Below are 25,456 nucleotides of genomic sequence, written 5' to 3' on the forward strand. Positions count from 1 at the left end.
AGGAGACTTGGTGGAGAAATAGACATGTCTGAGGATAGAAAATTATGGAGGTAACTTGTTGGCGAGGCCAAGAACAGCTTGGATTTGAGTGGTCACAGTAGTTAATAAAACCATATGGAAATAATATAACAGAAATTGAAGCAATAACGGAATTTATCTTATGGGTTAACTGCCAGGAAAGGCTCCTCGCTAATGCTATTTAAGACTTACTTGGAACAGGCAGTTCTTCAGTGAAGAGACTACGTTTTGCTTTGCAAACAATCACAGGATCATGACTATATAAGCTGCCTCATAGAACAGTACAAGAAATGAGGTCTCAAACTAAAAACTGGTCATATTTGTATCTAAACATCGACGTGGAGTACGGGACACAAATAAAACACTGCAAGAAATATTAAGTTCTGAGGAATGGAAAGTATACAAAAAGAAACACTAAAAACACAGCAATTGAAGAGAAGATAACTCTATAATGAACGGAATTTTATGGAGAACTGCTGATGAGGACTGAAATCGACTGCGGAAGAGCTTTGTCAAATCCAGAAGGGACAGAATAAGGGATAATCAGACACACAATAATCGATTATATAAAAGCCAAACAACTAATCTGGTTGAAAGAATATCAGATAACAATATCTAAACAAGTTCTGAGGTGGATATCACAAGGAAAAAGGTAAACCACGAAGAAGTTAGAGAGAGAGAGCTTGATTTAAAGAGATATGCAGATTTTTTCAAACATTTAAACACTTCAAAAGGACAAAATGGCGAAGATGCGACCCACGATTGACGCATTAAATAGAAGCTTTTCAGAATATGCACCGTTAGAAAAATAAATATTAATAGATGAATCAATGTTTCCTTATTACGAAAAACATGTCTGTGAAGAATTTACCCGCAGTATGTCCATACGATTTTGGCTATAAAACTTGTATTATGAGTACCAAGGCTGTAGATTATAGGTTCAAAATTAAGTACCAAAAAACCAGGAAAAGGTTATAGAAACTCGAGGTCTTGAGGAATGTGTTGTTATGTGCTTAAATTTCCTGGTATTTCACATAAAAAATATCATGGTTAACGTTTTTAATTATTTTTATTTATCTGAGAAAAAATTATTTTTGCTAGTTAATTCGCCCGCTCATACGGATATGATGTAGCATTTTAGGATAGAGATTTCACGGCATTTTCTAAAGAAATAATTTGGAACTACATCAAAAATACCCGAGGCTACAAGGGCATCTATTGATTAATATAAATATACAAGTTATCAGCATTAAGTCATATGTTGTTAAAGACTAATTTTTATTCAGAAGGGACCTTAATTTAAGACAATTCAACAACAGAAAACAACAATGTGGACGCCAAGTTGTTAAAGAAGATTTCTGACCTTCTATATGGTTTTGGGTCGCGATTTGTGATCGTCAATGAAATTTTCTAACTGATCCCAACCATATTTTATGGGACTGAGATCAGGCGACCTGATTTTTTATTTTCTATTCCTTCTAAAACACTGCAGCTTGATGTAGTCTTGCATAATTATCAATAAAAATTAAATGGCGGCATATAGCAATATAAAATTTTGGAATTATATTGACCACCACTTGATACCTCTATACTTACCAACTTAATGTTTCCGTTCAATATAATTAAAGGTTTAGGTCATCTACAATGTATGAAGTCTGTGAAAATCGCGTTCCTGTATTTGTTGGTGTTCCAAAGCCCATGTTAATCTTTGTCGCCTCTCATTAAATATCTCAAATTAGCATTACGGAAACAGCTCTAGCATTAAAAAGTCTTTTCCGAGGATTATGCAGGTACTTCAAAAAGCTGTAAAACCCAGTTAGCGATTTTCAATCGCGGTTGTTACTCTTTCAGTTTTCGTTTCCTGGAAGCATTTAAGTAAAAATCACATATTTAGTTAATTTGCAACAACCCCTTAAAGAAGCCCTTGATAATTATTCGATCTTCAATTTAACAAAATAATCTTTATTCTGTGATAGTAAATTTCAATAAATAATTTCAAATAGATCGATTTAGTTCCGAATACGGGGCTCTGTAGAAATTTCTTAAACTTTTGAAAGAATATTCTTGTAGAAATTAGTATCAACAAATTAAACAGTGCATGTAGTTAGCAGTAAAACATTTTTACATACAACAAAAGCATTTGTATGTACAAATAGGAGATTACTAGCGTTATTATCAGCTTATTTCACTGGAATGTGTGTAGTGAATTTCTCACATAACATTAAAATGAAACGAGGGGCTTGTTACGAATATACGAGAAGAATTTACATTGGCTTGTTAGAACTATCATGAATCCCCAAAATCGTGTGTGAAAGCTACGTTTAGAGAGAAAAACACAATTTTTTTCTTTTCTATTTTATTTAAGTGTTTCATCGATACAAATTTTTAACTACATACAAATTATCTTCATGTAGTGGCGTAGTAATTGAATTACGAGAATTTCGTTATAATTGTTGTATTGAACATATAACCACCCTAGTAAAAAACGAATTACCGTTCACAGCGGCATTTTAGGTGATGAGAAAGTACATTATGAGGCAAAAGAAGCAAAAAGAAGAAAAATCTAATAGAATCAGAATTATAACCTCATCAAAACATCAGAAAATCTCTATTTCCAGCTTCATGCAAATCTACCCATAACAAATTTTGTTTTAAGACATATACAGCAACTAAATTAAAATTAAATCATGGTTGTTTTCCTGTGCGCGCCTAGAGGGCGCCCTAGTCGAGTGGGGTGAGAAACGATTAGTACATTGGGTATCTAGATATCTTGCAAGAGGTCTATGGGGACATGCTATATCATGCACGTGTTATTGAGTGGTGTAAGCGCTTTAGTGAGGGCCGAGAGAGCACTGAAGATGACCAGCTTCCAGATCGCCCTGTGACTATTTAATCTCCAGAAACAGTAACCAAAATCAATCAAATTGTGCGTGCAGATCGTCGAATAAGCATCCGGATGATTGCCGAGGCTGTAAACGCTGATAAAGAAAAGATTAGAAAAATTTCATACGAGGAATTACACATGACAAAAGTCTGTAAAAAACGGTAGAGCTCCTAAGGGCCATCACCAAAGAAGACTTCCAAAACTGCTTCGATCGATGGAAAAATGGATCACATTTACTCACCGGTATATCGAAAAAGGATCCTAGATTATGTCTACGATCTATACTGAACACACTGTGTAATTGTGAGTGCTGGTGTAGTGCTAGTGCAAACAGTGTGTTCAATATCGGTTGTTTTGCAAGAAAAAACTTTTCAAAATTTGAGTAAATTAATATAGGAGTAGTGGTTAGAGCATTTTTAAAGACTCGGATACAAAAATAAAGGAAATACCAACCAGTCTAGTGTATTTCTTAATACAGTGTGTGTAGATTCCGAGTAAAGTGGTTTTTTTTGCGATTCAGTGCAGTTTTTTTCAACCCATATGTGAGTATGTTTAGCGCTTCGTAAGCTGCTGTTACTTTCTAAGAACTTACTAGTTTATCAATTTTATATTTTTGAATATTTTGACCTTTATGTTTCGTGAAAACCAATTTTATACAATAAAGTGAGAGCTAGCCAGGTACCTCGTTTTATTTTGTATCACAATGAAAAAAGTATTTATAATGTTGTGTAGCAGAGTCGATCAAATGAGATGATGTCTCCAGAAGGAAGCTCACAAAGTAGTACTGAAAGTACACGGGTTAACAGACATAGTAGATATTTCAAAAAGTGCGGTACATCGCATATTAACTAAAAACTTAGACATGGGAAAGCTGTGCACAAGATGGGTACCGCGATTGCTCACAATGGAACAAAAACAGCGTCGTGAAGATGTTTCTTAACTATGGAAGAGACATCGGTTCATCACTTCACACCAGAAAACAAAAAAATATTCAAAACAATAAACTGAAAAGGTAGTAACGGCTTTAAAGAAGGTAAAGACCGTTCCTTATGCAGGCGTCGGTTTTTTGTGATAGGCGAGGGATAATTTTCATTGGCAATCTTGAAAAAGGAAAAACTATCAACGGCGAAAGATCAAGAAAAAACAACCGCATTTGAATAAGACGAAAGTGTTGATTCATCGAGACTATGCACCAGCTCACAAATCAGTTATTTTAATAGCCAAAATTAATGAATTCAAGTTTGAATTGCTACCTCATGCACCCCATTCGTCAGATTTAGCCCTCTCGGATTATTTTCTGCTCCCTGGCTAGTAAAAAATGGCTCGGTGGTCAAATACTTTCCAAGAATGAAGAGTTTTTGTCGACCATTTTGAGGAGCTTGTCGATTCTTATCATAAAAAGGATATTGAACTTATTGAACAACATGAAAAAGTTGAAAAATAAATACATTGTTGGCAAAATATTTATGTTTTCTTTGTTGAGGCATGTGGAACCATCCTCTTAAGGACGACTTTAAAATGAACGGTGAAGAAATATTGATTTTTTTTTTCTTTCGGAAGTAATAAAAATTTTGTGTGGTCATAAATTACGGATAAAATGTATTCTTGTCTGTCGAGATCGGTTTCAATGGCAAATCGGATCGATAACACACTTAAATGATCTTTTACGAAGATCATTTTTCACGTATAATGTGTAACCTGCCATCTATATTATCTTCAACAGAATGTGTTATAAAGCGATTCCCCGAAAGATGCCTTATCATTGTAGATACGCTTTCCAGGTATTGACTGTTATTAACACAGGTTTTAATAAATTAGAACCGGAAGCAAATATGCTAAATCACTCAATATGAATGATTACAAAAAAACATTTCATATGTATATTTTTTTCTTGAAGTAAAACTGAAGTGAGTCGACTCAGGCGATATTACTGCAATCGTAAGTCACTGGCATAAAACTAAAGACTAAATTTTATTAATTTTTTCTAGTGAAATCTAATGATATTAGTTTCAAAATGTTATAAAATTTTTTTGCTCTCACAGTACAACAATACGTTATGATCGAAAACTATCCTTTTTATTCTTTTTCAATATACTGCTAATTAGAGGTAATAAAAAAACTATCAGTCAGCTATCAAACATCATATCTCAATAAACAGCAAATAAGAATTGTAACTGCAAATAGACACCCTGTTGCGACAAGGTTACAGTCAGCGGGAAGTGGCCGAAAGAGTTGACCGATCTATGATGAGCACATATTTAAGAAATCAGACCTTCACTGGTTTTCAAATCCTGCAATAGCTCAGAGAAACGCGAGTAATCGCTTGGGCAGTCAGAAAAAGACTTGAGGCAGCTAATCCTGAGCCGAAAAGGCCAATTACTGGCCCCAAATGAACTCCAGTACGTCCACGATATGCCATAATCTTCTCAGTCGAAAGCAGAATGTGCCTGAATAGTAGTAATAGAAGAGGACGGATCCACAGAAGACCTGAAGAAAGATTCACGCAGTACTAGGTAAAAGAAACGATGGCCTTCACTGGTGTTCAAATCCAACAAGAGCTCAGAGAAGCGCGAGGAATCGCTTGGACGATCAGAAGAAAAAAGAAGGCAGCTAATCTTGAAAAGGCCAAATACTGGCCCCAAATGAACTCCAGCGCGTCTACGATATGCCATCATCTCAGTCAAAAGAAGAATGTGCCTGCATGGTAGTTATAAAAGAGGATGGATCTACAGAAGACCTGGAGAAATATTTGCGCAGTACTGCGAAGAAGAAACGAGAAGTACCGGCTAGAAATCCTGCGTCAGAAATTGGAGCTTACTGAAGAATTGGATAGCTTTGAACACGAAACTTATTCTATCAATAAAAAGCAGTTGTTAGCACCAGAGATAGGAACATAAAGTATTGAAGGATTCGTTAAAAAAATTATTTTCTTCACGTTTTTTCTTGTTGAAGATTCCTTTTTAATGATATTTTTACTTTACCAATAACAAGATAGACCATTCATTATAAACCTAAGACATATGCCTTTTAGATGATGGAATCAGAAAAAGAATGGAAGCAGATTTTTCGTTGGAAAATTTGGACCACCAGCGTGTCAATTTTTTACTTACAAGGGTATATTAATCTAGTACTAAGTTGAATATTAATCACTCAACTATCTTTGAACAATTAATAGTATCTAGAAAGCAACCACATGAGTTATAAATCACTTATAACGAATCAAAAACATATTCAGAATTTTTCACGTACCTAATATCATGTACCAGCTGATTTGCTCTATTATTGTTATTTAGCAGAGTAATGTCTTCTCAAATTAAGTTAATACTTGATTATCATGTACATTGTGTTGAAAAAAATAATAATCAGATAAAAAAGACTTAGGTGCCAATGCATTAAGTGATGATACGACATTGGATATGCTTGAGTTTCAAGGAAACCTACAAAATTCTGATCCCACTGCTCAACTTTAGATACATCTACATAAAATGTTTCCAGCTCAGAAGCTTGTAGGAATCGATTTTGTTAGGAAAACGTATTTTTATAAGCAAATAATAGCTATGTGATCCAATTAAAAGATGTTTTGCTTTCTGATAAGAGCAAATTTATACTTCATGGTCATGTTAATCATCAAAATTCCAGTTATTGATCTCTTGAGAATCCTCACTGAATAAAACAAGAATATACGAAGCATTTGTTATAAATCATATCGTAAATCCCTTTTTTATTGATAGCAACTCGAATGCGGATGAATATTTAGAATTGTTACAAAGTAAAGTCCCATTTTTGATCCAGCACACCAAAATGTTTCTAAGAATATAATGTGATTTTATCCAGATGAATCACCGCGGTACATCGTATATTAACTAAAAATTTTCACATGAGAAAGAAACCAGAAACGGCTCCTAAGAAGGCAAGGACCGTTTCATCTGCAAGCAAGGGCATGGGGTCGGTTTTTTGGGATGAGCGTGGGATCACTTTCATTGTCTATCTTGAAAAAGAAAAAAACTACAAACGGCGAGTATTATGCGAACTATTGCAACGTTTGAGCTAAGAAATGAAGCAAATACGGTCGCATTTAGCTAAGAAGAAAGTCGTTTCATCAATACCATGCACCAGTTCACATATCCATTATTGCAATGGCCAAAATTAACGAATTATAGTTTGAATTGCTACCTCATGCATCGTATTCACCGGATTTCGCCCCTTAGGATTATTTTCTGTTCCTAAACTTGAAGAAACGGTTCGATTGTGAAAGATTCTCAAACAATGAAAAGGTGTTGTCGGATATTTTCAGAAGTTTGACGATTCTCATTACGAAAAGGGTATTGAGCTCATTGTACATCACTGGGAATTGTGATTGAAGCTGAAAGTTGATTACGTTGAAAAATAAATATATTTTTCCCAAAATTTTTCTGTTGACTTCCTTGAGCCTGGTGCTTCTAGGACTATCTTCGTATACAAAACTAAACTCATCAACTTGGATATTTTTATATCAGATTAGCATGATACCAAAACTTCAGCGGCTAACTTTTCGTACATCTACATTGAAATAGATTTTTTTTTCAGTTTTTTCACATATTTAGGAAATTTTCAATGTAATTTAAGGAATTTGTGGAATAAAATAATTTTAATAATAAATCTAAAAACAATTATTATTCCCAAAATAGTTGAAGATGGTGTATACGAATAATGTCTAGCGGTTTCTTAAGAATAAACAAAAAATATACAGGGAGTCCGGCCCTACAAATATCGAAACTGCAGATTGCTCGTGCCTTATAATTTATATACAATTCAAGACAAATATTTTTGATTTACTAAAGTAAAGGCCCCGAGTCGATTTTAGCCCCATTATTTCTTAATACAACGCTGGGGGTTGCAAATTAAAATAAAACGTGAATATTAGCTTTTACATGTACAGCTTTGTATTGAAAATTTCAAATCTACGTGCCCAACACTCCGTTATTTATTTATTAAAGAATTTCTTTTAAATGGCTAATCGACTAGTGAGTTAATTTATGAATGCAACCAAAAAAAATTATTAAATAAATTGCCAGATAGTGTAATGGAACGAATAAATTTTCCGTCCATATAAGAAAAATGAAAGCGGCAACATTCAACATTCCGGAAATAAATAGCTATGACATTATCAGCGAAGAAATTTACTAGCGATTAATTGAGTGTAAAATGTCGTTTCCTGCTACTGAAATTAAGGTTATGATATTTTTCCATTTAGTCTTATCATTGTCGGAAAATCTTTTACAGCAGGAAAATCGAATGCCACTCAATAAATTGACGGGCTATTACAACTCGTTAAATGAACATTTTGATTTCCGTCTAACTACAAGACAGTCGTTGCGTGGAAAATTTACCATAACCTATAATTTTACCAACAAGAAGAATGTCAATACTATAAAAAGGTTATATCGATAATTTAGAACGATTTTTCTAGGACAAAATAATATCATGACGATAGAAATATATACTAAGCTAGTTCTATTATATCAGGAATGAAATAATATCAACAACTTTATTAGAATACTCTTAATGTTTTTGGAAGCTGCAGATTTCATGAAACATTGTTGAAATTTGTTTTGACACTGTCATTTTCACAAAGAAACGTTACTTTCCATTCTAGTTTTGCTTTGCTAATGATAGAATAAGTACCAATGCTCTATATAAAATTACCTCAAAGATACGGGACGTAGAATAAATTATTCCATGACATCATAATCATCTTGAAAGTGCATTATATCGCACTAATACACTGATTCTGGGGATTTTTCGCCTTCGGGCGGCAGTAAATCCGACCAGAAATCTGGTAGATGAACTTTTGGTGTGGTAAATTTGTGGTGAAATTTTCAGAAAAAACTGAATTAGATATTACAAAAATACGAGATCTGGCTATTAAATAACGAGACTGTTTACGAGAAAGGGTTTTATTATAAAAATTATAAAAGCAATGCTGGAAGTCTTCTTTGGTAACGGCTTTCAGAGCTCTGTCGTTTTTTTCTTCACCGCTTCTATCGACTTAAATCGAGTCCCTTTCAAAGCAAATCTTTTTCTAACCTTTGTCATGTGTAATTCCTCGTGTAAAATTTATGTAGATAGGTGGATGTTATGCTCCATATTGGCAAGATGAACTTGGATTTCAGGAGGAGTCTTTGTGGCTTCTTTGGCATGGCGATCTGCAGATTAATTTCCAGCAATTCCACTGTACAATGGAAGCCAGATGAGGGAGAGCAATGATTGTTTGGTAGATGTCGTAAATGTTTTGGACCATTGGATGGTCAGTGAATATGGTTGTAATTGATTGTATGGATGATACAGTACAGTACATATTGGGATATGTTTATGGGAAAGAGATAAATTTGAAAGTTTGAAGGATAAACTTCGAGGGTAATCAGACATCGGATTCAGCTTTGGAGGTAACCGTATAGAGAATTAGGTTTGTTATGCAGAATTTCCAAGAATGCTTTCTCTACAAGGACGCTAAAGAATTTATGTTTATTGTAAATGGAAAGTGAGGTATATACTATTGGAATATATTTGGTCCAGAGGGGAGAAGAATGCGAAGAAAGTGGAAAGGTCAAAGAGAGGTTGGTATTTTGGTGCAGAGGTGCGAATTAGTAGGGTACACACGTGGTGGTAAGTAGCGAATGGACAGGATTAGAAAGATTGGAAGATACTTTAGCAGTATATGAAGAAATTGTCGTCTTAAGGACAGTGGTAGTTCATTAGCTTCATCGTTGACACTAGAGCGAAAGGCACCAAAGCAGAGGTTTTAAAATTATTTTTTTCCTCTTGCTCCAATTATGTTGCTCACATATTCAAATAAAATGTTTATAATTCTTATTTTTTTATCAATTTCTTTATATTCAAATAATTATTTTTCCAATTAGACAGAGTTCAACATATTTTGCATAACAAAGAAATGGAAATTCACTTTGTATGTTGACGGATTGAAAATTGGCTACTTATATATTATAATGACGTCATTTTGATCGACTTTAATGATAAAGGTCCAAGTAGAATGCGATAACCTACTGAAATATATAAAAAAATATCTGAACGTAACCGTAGACGTGTTGAAAGCGAGTTCCAGGTCTACGGAAAGCTCAAACAACAGATATATTTTATAAACACGAATATTAATTGGAAAATCAATAAGTTTATATATGTTTTACATGAACGTGTACGTATAGGATTCATTTAATTGCTCTTTACATTAACGTAGAACCTAATAAACACCCGAATTGACTACAGTTACATAGTCGTTTGTATAAATATTTTCACAATTTAAGCAAATACATATTATTTTATTATTTAATTAGGATGATGTAAATCTGTTAAACTACAAATTAATCAATTAACATTTGATTTATTCACTTTTTTATTTGATGATGAGTAGATGCACGCATGCAAGATCCAGACCAGGTTATACTCTAGTTAGAAATAACATAGGACAAAAACAGGGTTTTTTTTTGTAAAAAACGTATGGGAACAGGTATTTTTTTTTAATATGTTCAGAGGTGTCCCTTGAATGTAAATCCAAGTAGGCGTCATGGGAGGGGGGGCTTCACTTCAGCCGCCATCTTGAAAAACACGTTTTATTAAATATCTTGCGAATCGCGTAAGGTACGATAAAAATTGTAGAAATCATTATTATACTGGATAATAATAGTTGCCTTCATTTTTATTTGAAACTTTTTGTATAACTCATAGGTTTTTAATTATAGCGCTCCAAACTTTTTTCAATATGGTTTTTGCTGAGTATTTAGTTAATGGTCAATGATGAATTAAAAATTGTGGTAGCTGAATTGTAGACCATAAAATTTTCTATAAATTTCATTGGAAACTTTAGACATAGAAAATAAAGAGAATATGCACAGTATTTTACAAAAACTTTAGACATAGAAAATAAAGAGAATATGCACAGTATTTTACAAAATTTGCAACAATAGAAACGGATTAGTGATTTTTCGAAAAACTACTAAAAAAGAAATCATTTTTAGTATCACAATATATTATAATATACAATATAAAATAATAATAATAATAATATTAAGAATAACAATAACAATTCTTACGATGTAGCGTAACTAAATATTTAGCAAAAACCATATTGAAAAAAGTTTGGAGAGCTATAATTAACAGCCTATGCGTTATACAAAAAAAGTTTCAAATAAAAAAGATGCCAAAAATTATTATCTATAAAAATGATATCCACAATGTTTGTCGTACGATGCGCGGTTCATGAGATATTTAATAAAACGTGTTTTTTAAGATGGCGGCTGAAGTGAAGCCCTCCCATGACGCCGACTTGGATTTACATTCAGAGGACACCCCTGAACATATTAAAAAAAATATTTTTTCCTGTACGTTTTTCTCAAAATATACTTTTTTGGTTGAAGCTCTTGGACTTAGATAGCAAAAAAATACCTTTCAATCCTGTTTATACAAAAAGATTGGAAGGGAATATTGAACAGAGTGGATTTTAAACTGGTTTATAAATCCAACAATACATTAAATCAATTGTTGTTCTGTGGACAGTATATTGGGCAGACTAAGAGATCCGTTATTGCCGGTTTAAAAAGTTTAAAAATCACTCCGTCACTCATAATCATTTTCATCTTCTTCTTCTTCTCATGTCGTCTTCTTTCCTTCTAGTCTGCAGTTCAGTAGTAGTAGGTATTTGTCATTGCGTAATAATTGAAAACAGCTTTCTTTTGCGACCAATGTGTCTTAGGTTGGCGATTTTGTTTTTTAATAATTTGAGTTTCCAAAGTCAAAACAAGTAAGTCAATGTTAGGTTTTAGTTTACTTTCAGTTTCTAAAGACGATAACTTGTAGTAGTAGAAGACAACACTTTATTATTTGATGAATGTATATCAGTATTTTACAAACCTTTAGTTTCATTTACCTACAATAACCACGATAACCCAAACCTCATAATTGCTCTTCGCTGACTAACTTTCAGCTTTTATAAAATAACGAAGGTCTGGTGTCACAGGCACTTGGTTTATTAGTCTTGGTAATGGTCTTTATCATGATCTTTCTTAGTCTTTGTCTTTATCTTGTTATTGATATTGAACTTTATCTATATTTGTCATTCTTTAGCTTGGTAATTGTCTTTTTTTTTAACGCAAGATTGAGACCGAACACCAATACTAGTCTCGCTCATAACAAAATCTTCACGAATTAGAGGCTTTATTAGATGGCTCCCCCGAATTATCGCTACTGGATATTTTGAGGGGTTATTGAAGAACATGTGATTAACAATATATTGTTTTTATAAAATTTGTATACTATCAGAAAATATAGTTCACAACTATAATATCGAAATATTTCATCTGAAAGCTGTTATATTGACGTGCCATATGCTAAAATAAGAGGGGTGGTGAAAATTTCTCAATATTTTAAAAATATTATCCTTTAAAAATGAAATTTAAGCCTACGTCCCTGCAAATTTACGTACTAAATACTAGAGCAGTGCATGTTACAGTATTTAGGACCGAGTTCTTGAATTTGGAATAGTTTTGAACAAGAAAATTTCTGTAATTTGTAGGACGTACAATGAAAATGTTGTTTGGAACAAAATGAAAATAATTGAATCAAACTTTGTAGCTGCCAATTTACAAAAAAAACGTTAGTAACCTAACAAAGTTAAATATAGTTTAGAACACAGGAAATATTTTCGTTCCACGTTAAAGGTAAATCAAGAAAATTTACGCTAGGAATATTTCATACTGTTTTAAATAAATTTTGAATAAAAATTTGTGGAATAGTGAAAGCATATGGAGAGTTTAGAAAAAATGAAACGATTTTGTTGGGTTTATTCAAGTGCAAAAGTGACATCGTATTCTTAGCGCAGTTCAAAAGCAGCATCGAGTGGAATACTGTAAGCGAAAGTAATGACTAAAATATTTTGGAAATGCTTGGGGTATTCTTCTGATTGATTTTAGTTCTTTATTTCACGTTTAATTGGATATATCTTTTTCTTTATTCATTATTTGATCATTCCCATATAGCTTCAACTGTTTCTGATTGGTTAATCGAGCGACGTGTTCAAACCATTCCAGCTTGTTGTTTTCTATATATTTATTAATTAATGTATTACTTCATATTAAAACTCAAGTGGGTATCCTTCTTTTCACATATTCCCTTCACTGTCCGTAATCTTTTCTCTCCATTGCTTATATTCTTATTTTCTTTTGGTTTTCAGTACCCAGATTTTTTTAAAACTTTATATGAGCTCAGATTTTTTCATTATGATTCTCAATTAAAACATATTTGATACCAAAGACAGTTAAATCGTATTAACAGTTTTATTTAAATGCAGAATGGATTTTGCTTTCGAACTAATGAAACAGTTTTTGGAACAACACTATAAAAACATTCTCTATATGCCAGATTTTGTTACCTCTGACTTTTGGTCGTTTCTACAAGACTTAATAAACTTATTTCGACAGTCTTTTTCGAGCCTGGAATGGAATACATTAGATCATCACTTGAACAAATGCGTTGAGGTTCAGGAACAGTATATTTCTACTAATAAAATCCTGTTTTTCATATCGAACGACAAAACTCATCAACCAAGTAATTATGAGATATATAGATCTTATAGAAATCTTGAAGCAATAGTAGCGTATGTAATTTATCGACTCAATTACTTTATAAAGAACTAGCAGATTGATGAGGGATTTGTGTAATTGCAGAAATGCTACGTGGGCAACAGAAATATATATCTACGGAATCAATAAAAACTTTAATCACACATATATTAAGATTTGAATTTTGAATGTTATGAGATGCCATCTCAAAAATATACTTATTGAAATATAATTGATCGAAAATGTTAAAGGTAACCCATAGTAGATGGACGATTATGACTTAAGTAGTACTGAAAGTGTGGAAGTACTAGGTGGTCGTGGTAGAGGTGATTCTGTTAGCTATTTCATTTACCTATGTATTATGGAGCAGTTGAACTTCCAAGATCTTGTTTTTCTATGAAAGTAAGGAGTCTATAAAGACATGGAGGTGTTCCAAACCATAATACAATCCTCAGGTCGATAGGAAAGATGATTATTGAATATTTTGACGATCTAAGTGAAGGGCTAACAGCAATAAAGAATGATAGTATTTGCTAATTATAATACAAGAAGTAACAAATAAGTTACAACAGAAAAAGTATAGAAAGAGTAATTTGTATGAAGGAATTGCGTTTTTAGCAACAACCAGTATATAACCTAGATACAGATGGTGAATTAGGAAATACGGATATGATTGTATTGATGCAAACAGTACTACAACGAATTATTGATTGATTAAAAGCATTGCCTACATCCGTATTAAAGAGCTATTATTTCAAAAGCTACATAGCAAAAAGTAGAAGATTCTGGACGAACCAATATGTGGAGACTGCGTTTAAAATATTAGCAATCGATAGCATATTATAGATAGTAAGTATATATATTTATGCAAAGTAAACTAAGAGTAAATCGTGAATTGGTTAGACAAATTTACATAAAGAATAAAACCTCCATCTCTTCAACAACAACTTAGTTGGTTTTGCTTCACGCGAAAACTTTGCTTAAAGAATGTGTTAATCCGGCTGAATACATTTGTATTCTTGAAGAACGTATTTGGTTCAAGCAGGATCATATTGGTGTTTAGGTGTTTCAAAATTGAACAAGAACTATTTCAATCAGAAAAGCTATTCTTGGCGTGTATATCGTGTATATAGCAAAAACAGCTAATTTTATTGCTAGTTCATAGTCAAACCAGCAACATTTCCTAATTTCATCAAGCGCGGAGTATTTGTCTAAAATTCTACGGTTTTTCTAGCTTTATGCCGTTTTAACCCCTTCGTATAATGCAAATTTCCCCCAGGTTATGAAACAGGAAAAAGTCGCTGAAGGCCAGATCTGTTGAATACAGTGGTGATCAACCAGAATTTCAGCCTGAGAAATCACCAAAGTGTGAGAAGGTGCGTTGTCCTGCTTAAAAAAATTTGTTTTTCTCGAAATGTGGTAGATTCTATGCAAAATCGTCCTTTACTTTATGAAGCGATGATGCGTAATACTTTCCTGTTATTGTTTCACCTTTTTTAAGATGGTCGATGAGCACAATCCCATGACTATCCTAAAAAACAGTCGCCATAACTTTCTGGTAGATAAAACCAGCTCCACAATTGTCGGAACAGGTTCGGCCTTCGCAATCCACTGTTCTGACAGTTTTTTGTTACACGAGTATTCGGGTACGAATCGACGTAAATAATTCATCTCATTTTACTTAAAACGCGTCAATGAGGTCGGGTACAGCTTTTATATTTTGGATAGAGTTCTTTCCAAAGTAACTAGAAATGGAAGTGAGTCTGCAAATTAGACTTTTCTAAGAAGGAAAATTTCCAATTTTGCTGAATAGTACTTAAAAACGATTTGGTAATTTCAAGATTGGACCAGAATGAGATCGGAAATTTTCCAGACGACCCTCGTATATTAATCTGTACAACTTATAACCCAAAAGGGTCCGTCGATAGGTATCTACGTCAATTTTTATCGGATCTAATCTCCTATTTATTGGAAATATGGTCGAAAAGTATCATAATATTTATTTGGAGATCTCAAATTTAGGCCATCACAGCATATAGCTTTTCAAAATAAATCCCTGAATGTTTAGTTTTGATTTCAAGGAATCGAAGAAAAGATTTAATCATATTTCGTGAATACCTTGTATAATTACTCGGTAAAGTGGATCATAAATCATCTGTGTTAGACCAATTATCCTTTCCAAATACCAGGAACAGGATGAAATTTCTCCAAATATTTATCCTCCCTGTCACGTAGTTGTATCATCCGAAGCGGTTTCCCACTGTAAATCAATAGTACAACTTCTATTCTAAATAATTTAACAGACAGTAAAAGACCACCGAATACAATATGTTTTGTACAAGTTGCACAATTCAATAATTCAGATTCATCTTTGAATTTTTTTATTGTTGTTGGAAAATATCTACTTCAAGATCCGAAATATTTGATTTGATTTAAGGAAGCTCAAATTTTTACACCATTTTCATGTATAAACAATATTTGATCTCTAGATATTGACCATAATAGTTCGAAACCTCAAGTTTTTCATCTTTTTATAAACCAATTTTCAATTGAAACGAACCTGAATTCAAGACGATTTATTAACAATAATAATTGAGACAGACAGATTGAGACCATGGAATCGGATCACTTCATATCACTGAATCTAAACCTCTCTCTTAATAATGGCAAAGAAGAAGCCAAAAAAATTTTCAACGCGATTGTTTTGGTGAAAATCCATGTGCTATACCTTGTCAAATGCTTGTGCTACATCTAGAAATATTTTATAGCAATTTTTCCCCTCAATTTTTTTCACAGTTGTATCACTTTTTGGTAGACTTGGTCTATTGTAGAATATTTATTTTTGAGAAGAAATTGGTGATTAAGATTCAACTCCTTGGATGTTCTATGGGTTCTAATCATTTTAGTAAAAGTTTCTCAAACAATTTTGTCTTACTTCATGAGGAGATTTTCCTAGTTTGAAAAACATAATGACTTTAGCTTTTTTCCAAAATCTAGTAACTTAAATTTAGAGATTATGTGAAATAGCTTTTCTTGGAATCTGTTTAAATATTTCTTCAGTTACCAGGTCAAAGCCTGGAACCCTTAACGGGTTAATATTTTCCTTCATCTAGGTTAAAACTTCTTTAGGTTTCGTGGGCTCAATTAATTCTTCTTGTAATGTTTAATCTTCTCTAATCTTCTTTTGGTGTAAATGTTTATTCTAAATGATTTACAAAAATATCTAGTTTTTTTGTGTTATCAAATAGTTTTCAGTATTAGAAAGCGAAAACTTTTCAACCAAACCATCTTATACTGAATACATTATTCAGCGCTACATTAGAGATCTTTAGTCTCTGAAGACGATAACTTGGTTATCGAAACGCCCAGCGTATAATTTTAGATTGCAGGTGCAGTTATACAGTAAACAGTATGAATATCAACAACGGTTGCAGAAACTGAAACTTAAAGCATCTAATAATAAATATTACTTATATTTATTACATCAGATACATTCTTTAATTTATTATTACTATTAGTTTCTTGTTTTATAGTTTGTGTCTAGTAACTAGATTTTATTGTAAAATTGAACGAGTAATTACAAATTTCCGTTTCGACCTTTATTATAACAAAAGATCCAGAGGGTTCCAGTAACTAAGTTCAAGGTGTATTTAAATCGATATTAAAATCGAGGAGGTTTTATATGTCGGTTAATTCCATAGTACCATTTATAGTGCAGTCATTGTTAGCGAAATATAGGATCTTACCTCCGAATTTTTTCACTGTGAAGCGATTTGCATGACATTTTGGAATTAGGCACATTTTATCTTTGACTTCAAAAGTGAAAATTATCCGAGGTCCGCCTATAATTTTTAAAGGGTGTAAATAACCCCTTAATGGAAAAATTAACATTTTATTACTAGAAGACGTGTTTAATATTGAGGGGTCAAATTGTGAAGTGTTTTCTAATACAATTATCATAATAATCCCTGAATTGAAAGAAATAAAAAAAAATACTTCGGTATGACATAAAAAGATTGAAGTATAGAGTAAATAATATTTTAAGATCTCTATCTTGATTATCGAATTTTCAACCCTATTTTGATCCTTAAAAAACTACCCCTAAGTTAAAGCAGTAAATATATATGATAACACATTTAAAAATAATTCAATTAAAGAGTGAGAAATCACCATTTAGTGAATAAAATATAAATTTACAAGTTGTCTAAAATTGTAGCAGATTGAATTAGTAATAGATTTCAAAAAATTCTGCAACAAGAACATGACAATGCAGAAAAAACCATGAAAAAACCATAGACATAGTTTTCATTCAATTTTATATATAAAAAAAAACATTATCCTCTATGACTCAATGTCTGAATCTGCACGTTCCACAAGTAGTATTGCAAGAGGCTTCGCAACCTTTTTTGCAGTTGCAAAAAATCATTTTTAGTAGTTCTTGTGGTGCAGGTGGATCAATTTTAATTTTTTAAATAAATATTTATGTAAAAAATACTCCCAAAAAATATGCTGAATTAAAAATTGTACTTTACATAATCTACTATAATTTGGTGACAATTTAATCGATTTCTCACTCCAATATTTGAAAGGAACTGATTAAATTAATACGACAATAAGCTTAAAAATCTACCATGGATCAATGCACACTCCGAAATTCTCAGTTTACTAAGTAGAACAAAATACGATTAGTTTTTGGACCATAACTCCTTCAATTTTGATGCTATTACAACTTTTAAAAAACCATTTTGAAGGTAATTAGAAGAGCTACAACTTTTTTTCTTCACAATATATAGTGAGAAACCTTCTATTTTAAAACGATGAAGGGTCAAAGGGCTCGAGAGAGATTATGATTGCTCTGCCACGCGCTCTTTAAATAATCATTTCTCCGTTAATTTTTCATTGACAGAAAAGAAAAAAATCCAAATTTTTGTCAGAAAAAGACCTACAGTTTTCACTATCATACTTTTATACGTATCTTCATCAGTTTCTAGATGTTATGAAAAGAAGGTGGTTTTTTTAAAAATTCCAAATTTTGTTGTTCTTAAAATCGTGATTGTTTAAGAAAATATGAGTTCTAAAGCAGCCAAACTGCTAAAATACATCAAACTCTTCATTTTGATTCTTAGATTCTTTTGATTTTGATGGAAATGGCACTTATGAATCCCATTGATTTAAAAGAAAAAACCATTAGATGTTCCTCTTATTTGCATTACAGCCCACTCATTTCACGAGCGAAAGACTTTTAACAGTACTCATTTTAAAGCTTATTTCAAGTACTACAAAACCCCATTTCAATAGAGTGCATAAAATGTATCTGCTCGCCGCTAGAGGGCATTGAATACATCGATTAAATTTTAAACAAAATAAAAAACGGTTTTGATCTTTGATATTTCGCTTTATAAAAAATAAATTTGTTCAGTTTTCAATTTGCTACAATTTTTTTTATTATGAAATTTTCGTTAAAATGTATATTTTTGGAGATATTTGTAAAAAACGTGAAAAAATTACAATTTTTCAATTATCAGTAACTTGAAAAGTATTGGTTTTTTTAAACTTTATAGAACACAGAGAAGGGGTTGCAAACACCCCCAGAGTGCGGAGTTTAGATCATTTCAACTTTTGAAGTTAAGGGTAAGATAAGCCCAATTCCAAAATTTCATGCAAATCGGTTCACAGTAAAAAAATTCGGAGCAAAAACGCTTCTATGACTGCACTATTAATACGTAGTTGATGTTGGTATTTATAGAAGTTATTGAACGTTGTTGAATTTAATAGTATTTAGATACTTCCATTTTCAAGGTCATTCTACTAGTACTTGATAAGATTATGATGATATCGAACTTTTTTGTGATTTTTTGAGCCGTTACTCCATGTGGAAATTCTCAAAAATAATATATTTAAACGAAATTGTTCTAGAGATACGGAAGAGAGTGAAAGCTGGAAATAGGAGGATCTACCGTACAGTACTGATGCAGGACGATCGCACATTAGAAGGCAGGAACAGCATCGAGAAGAATCGAGAACAGTTGTCCGGGAGGCCTTCAACAACGTTTTCTCGTCTACTACTGTAGAATTATTTACTTAAATTTTGCAACATTTTGCACGATAGGAGGAGGTAGTACCTTTAACTATCATGAAATAGTTATTTGTATGCCAAGGACTGAAAGTACAACTTTGCTGGACGAGGACATTTTTTAGACGATGCATAAAATCCAAAACTTTTTCAATAACATCAAGGAATGAAAATAAATAACAGAAAATTTTATTTATTGACAATATAATTCGAGTAACTCTTCATCGCTGATGTTTTCTTTTTCATCATTATTCATTGTTATTCATTCATTTATAGAAAACTTCAGATGAAACAAATAATTTCAGAAAATTAAAAATTTAGGGTTATGCAAAATCATCGAGGTGAAACTGTCAAATGTCAACATTGAAGTGGCTAGAGTCACTCCAGAGCGTCCCGAAAGTGTTTTGCAGTACAGAACTGTCACTTTCACTACATGGAACACTCAAAACGCAACTTTCGTTATGTAAATGAATACAGATCGAACAACTTTCAGATCTAAAAAATCTATTTTCGTCATCATATTATCAATATTAATGTCCCGAGTGCATGTCAAATTGTCGATAATTTAATTTTCTCGAGTGCGCGAATGCGCACGAGAGGAAATTATGAGACAATTTGACATGCACGAGAGGGCATTTTGGCAGACTATTTCCTGAGAAAAATTTAATTTAAAATAAACAATAATTGTTCCTTTTCTTAAAATATAAAATTAAAACCAAATGATGTTTATTAATCCTAGACGAAAATTTGGCACTAGTGCAAATTATCGATAATTTGCACTAGTGCAGTATTATCGCTGAAATTTGATCGTTGCTAGGTAAACATAAAGTATTACAGCTTTTTGGTTGGCTTAAATTTTTCGAAGGAAATAGTCAATTTCATATTTCATTGGACCTCCATGTTAAGAATATATATTAAAACGGTTGAAATATGGGTCTATTTTTATTCATAGGAACATTTCTACATTAATAATTTGTTATGATAATAACAATTACGATATATGATAGATCAAACCAGCTTCCTAATTCAATAACAAAGGAAATTATATAGATATGCAGGGTTATGTATCATAATAAAACTAATACGTTATTATTGTGAGGTTATGTTGGGATTTTGTGGAAATGCTATAAAAAATAACGTATACGGTTTAGAGGACAAAACAGCCTGAATGGAATTCTATTCAGTCGTATATGAAACGGAGGATAAATTCGTTTTCTTTGGTCAGAAATTTCTTAGAAAAAATGATATTTTAGTAATACGATATTTTTAATGTGTATTATAATAAAATTTGTTCATTCATACATATTTTAATAATATTTTTTACACCAAATAATAAAACTTTATATGGAAGATGATTAGCGAGTCGTATTTCATATTTATTTCTTTAATTCGTTTATATGCGAAGGGGTGATTTTTATTGGAACAAAAAGTTTGTTAATACACAAATTTTGAAACAGTAACAGTCAAGCAATTTCTCTCTTTTTGTGAATATTTTCGCTAATTAATGATCGACCTAACCAATTGCAAGTGTTATTATGTACTCGAACTACCTTTTTGTTTACCTGAAATATCCTCGTTTGGAGTTGGCGCATTCTTAAAGGATTAAAAATATCACGAGTTGTAGCGCATCGTTTTATTTGTATCGTGAAATTTTTAATTTGAGATAAGTTTGAAAAAATATGAGTAAATTTGAATGAAAAATGATATGAAATTGTAAAAATTTCGCGAAACAAAAAAAAATATGGTAATGGTACATTATGGAACGTAACGAGAGATTTTTGGTTCTTAGCGAATGATTTTGTACCAACAACATAACGAAAATTGCAATAAGCTATAGGATTTTGAGGTTATAAATGAATTATGCACAAAGTGTTTGGTTTTTGTATGGATTATTTTTATACTCACTATACAGGGTGTCCCACGATGAATTAAACTATCTGTATATGGCAAAAGAAATTTGATATTTATGAAGTTAAACTTTGGACACTTTTTATACACACCCTGTATAAAATGAAGAATTTTCCAGAATACATCTGACTTTGCTAAAAGGAACCGTATAGAAATCAATTCCATGTCTTTAAGGGTATTTTCGTAAAAAAATATTTTGGTCTGCAACGGTCAAATTTTTTACAAAAAAATCAATAACTCAAAAAGTATGCATTTTTCCGAAAAAGTTTTTAGACAAGAGTATACTAAAATTTTACATAGATTTCAAAAATGTATTAATTTACAAGGTGTTCTATTCAAAATAACAAAGTTATTCGTCCGGTAGAACTGTAAGTATGTCTTCTTCTTCTTGTAGTAGGACGAGGTCCTGTCAGGTCTGTCATCTGCCCTCTTGTGACGCCTATGTCCAGCTATCGTACCAGCGTTTTGGGGGCCTACCGATTGGGCGTCTTGTGTCTGGTTTCTGTGTTTTGGCCCATTTGGCAATCCGTTCTGGAGCCATTCGTTCTACATGGTCTCTCCATTGTCGGCGTCTTGCTCTTACCCATCTAACGACATCTTGTACTCCCAGTTCTCTTAAGGTATCTGTGTTGGGTATTATATCGTGGAGTGTGGTACCCTTTATTGTTCGTAATAACGTCATCTCTGCTGTTCTCATTTTTCTCTTTGTTTGTGTTGTGTCTGCCCTTGTTTCTGCGGCATAGGTTAGTATGGGTCTGATACAGGTCTTGTACATTCGCGTCTTACTTTCTATGCTCATATATTTATTTCTCCATATAATGTCCCGTAAATATCCCGATATTCTAGTTGCTTTCTTGATCTGCTTATCTACCTCGTCCGTTATGTTTCTGCTGCTCGTTGTTTCTACGCCCAAGTAGTTGAAATTCATTACTTTCTCTATAATGCGCTCATTTACTACCAACTTGCATCTTATTGGGTCTTTGGATATTACCATGCTTTGTGTTTTCTCGCATGAGATTTGCATGTTAAGTCTCTGTGCCGTCAATGTAAATTTATGAGGGAGGCGTTGTAGATCGTCTTCATTTTCAGCTATAAGTATAGCGTCATCTGCGTAGCATAGGATTCTCAGGCGACGGTTATTCATTTCGAATCCTGCATTAACTTCGTTTACGCTCTCAATTATTTGGTCCATTATTACGTTGAAAAGGCATGGGCTGAGGCTCTCCCTGTCTTATGCCGGATGAGACTTTGAGTTCTCTTGTTAGCCCACAGTCTGTTTTTATTCTTGTTTTGGTGTTGATGTTAAGTTACCTTACTAGATTTGTATAATGCTTCTTGACGCCTTTTTGGTTTAGTCGGTGGATTACATCGTTGAGTTTTACTCTATCGAATGCTTGCTTTAGATCTACGAAGCATGTGTACATGGGTTTATTGTATTCTACGGATTTCTCTATTAACTGGCGTAATATAAATATTGCGTCTATAGTGGATCTGTTTGGGCGGAAGCCTTGTTGCTCTTCTGAGTTGCCTACCTTAGCAGTTATCTTATTTGCAAGTATCTTGGTAAATAACTTTAACACACTACTAAGTAGCGTTATGCCTCTGTAATTCTTCGGATCTGATTTTAAACCTTTCTTGTATATAGGTATAGTTATACTAGTTCTCCATTCTTCGGGTATTACTCCAGTTCTTTCTATTTTATTGTACAGTTTTATTAATTCTTTTTCGATTTCTGGGCCCCCGTTCTTCAGTAGTTCATTTGGGATATTGTCTGTACCTGGTGATTTTCTATTCTTTAGTTTCTTTATGGTTGTTTGTACTTCTTCTAATGTGATGGTTTCTTCCTGTTCGTTTGGGGATGGCGGGTTTGCGACTTCTTCTTCGTCCCTGCTTCCTTTGTTATCATATAGGATCTCAAAATGTGCTGCCCATGTTTCCTGATTTATAACATTTATCACTACCTCCTCACTGATTGGTTTCTTCCTTTTTCGTATCATGTTCCATATTTTTTTCTGGCCTCCGTACAAATCATGTTCCATTTCCACTGAGAAATTTTCCCAGTATGTTTTTTTCTTTTATTGTGTTGGTTGTTCTATTTCTCACTCTTTAATAGACTTCGTATTCTTCCTGTGTTCTATTGGTAATGTATTTTATGTACGCTTTCTTTTTTTCATTTGCCAGTTCCTTAATTTCTAGAGTGAACCAGGGTTTATTGTGTGTTCTATTCGTGTCTATTGTTTTTTCTCCTAGGGATTCCTTTGCGCTGTTCTTTATGTTATTCTTTAGTTTCTCCCAGGCGGCTTCTACGTTGTCGGTTTCTTTTATAAGGTTTTGGACAATTTTTTCGCGGAGTCTGTGTTTTTCTTTTCTTTATTATGTGGGATACGCGGTATTTACACAATACTAAACCGTGTTGTGTGACGATATTTGCCGATGTTAATACCCGTACGTCAAGTATCTGGGAGGGGTGGACTTTCCTGTTTGTAATTATGTAGTCAATAGTTGATTTTTTGCCTCTCGTGTTAGCGAAGGTGTACTTTTGTTGTTCCTTATGATCAAAATATGTGTTGTTGATACGTAATTCGTTGAGGGCGCATACATCTATCAATATATCTCCGTTATCATTCACTGCTTCTTCGTTGAAACTATGCATGATTCCTAGGATAACTGTGTTTCCAATTCTTGAGTTAAAGTCGCCCATAATAAACACTTTGTCTTTACTGGGTATTTTGTCTAACGTAGCTTGCAAGGCATCAAAAAAAGCTTTCCTTTCTTCTTTCGGTTTGCTTACATCCGGTGCATATATACTTAGTAGGTGTGTTCTTTCGTTGGCCAGCTCTACTGTTATCTGTATGATGCTATGACTTATATACTGTACTTCCTTAATATCTTTTTCAAATTTTTTATTCACTAGTAACCCTACTCCTCCTCGTGCTCGCAAGTTCTTGTCGACTCCACTATAAAACAGTATGTAGTTTTGGTACCTTTGACTGCCATTAAAGTATGTCATCTTTGAAAATAAATTAGTCAAAAAGATAGTATCCGAAAACTCGAATATACAAGGTGTCGTAGGACACCTTGTATATTCGATGTTACCGTATATTAAGGTTATTACTATGGACCGAATAAATTATTTTATAATGAAGGTACGAGTTGTAGTTGAGGTTTACCTTTTCCAGTGGATTCTATGGTCGTATTACAAATTAAAACGAAAATGAGACTGGAGGGTGATTAGGGTTCAGTTTTATTTCAAATTCTGTCTAATAAAGAAATGTTACAATTTCGACTGTCACTTAACAAACTTCACCTTTCAATCATAGAACTATAAATATTGATTCACTGTCATCAGAACTATAATATCATTGACAAATTTCAAGATTAATTGAGGTAAAGAATATCATCAACTTAGTTGCGTTCGGTAATGTAGAACGCAAAACAAAGCGAGCAGAAAACGATGATACCATTCACGTGATCATCGATTTCGAAAATTCAATATTATAGAAAAAATCTATGATCTTTTATAACTCAAGAAAGTAGTTTTCAATCGAGAAGATCACAGAATAATATCATTTAGTTCATGTATTTCAAAATATATTTATTGAAATGATATTTTAAATATTTAAGCTTTAACCGATTAATACTAAAAAATATATTCATGGAAACAATTTATATTCACAACCTACTGCTGATGTTTCCTATAAAAGTTCTTTATATACCTGAATTCTTTTGAGACCCGAAATTGTAAAGTCGCCGGTCGCTTTTAAATTAAGATATTTCATTTTCCATTCTCTTTTTATTGTTCTGCCTTTTCGATTACTTGCATTTTCCTTTGTGGAAAACGACTTTCCGTGTGCATTCATGTTTTTAGTCGATTCTTAACTGAAGAACAACGTTCAGCATAAACGTAATAAAATATTTAACTTGAAACGAAACAAAAAATCTTATTTGAGCTATAGAAAAGTG

General features: G+C 32.7%; 2 protein-coding genes across 2 annotated transcripts in view; both read right to left on the reverse strand.

Moving 5' to 3' along the window:
* The window catches only part of LOC130447837 (irregular chiasm C-roughest protein-like), a 195,333-nt gene that overhangs the window by 133,501 nt on the left and 36,376 nt on the right, over positions 1 to 25,456 (reverse strand). The window lies entirely within an intron of this gene.
* LOC130448243 (craniofacial development protein 2-like) lies at positions 23,769 to 24,503 on the reverse strand. The gene has a single exon (XM_056785526.1). It carries the CDS (start codon positions 24,501 to 24,503, stop codon positions 23,769 to 23,771), a length of 735 nt encoding a protein of 244 aa, XP_056641504.1.

This window comes from Diorhabda sublineata, chromosome 8 (assembly GCF_026230105.1).
Source record: "Diorhabda sublineata isolate icDioSubl1.1 chromosome 8, icDioSubl1.1, whole genome shotgun sequence".
NCBI classification, from domain to species: Eukaryota; Metazoa; Arthropoda; class Insecta; order Coleoptera; family Chrysomelidae; genus Diorhabda; species Diorhabda sublineata.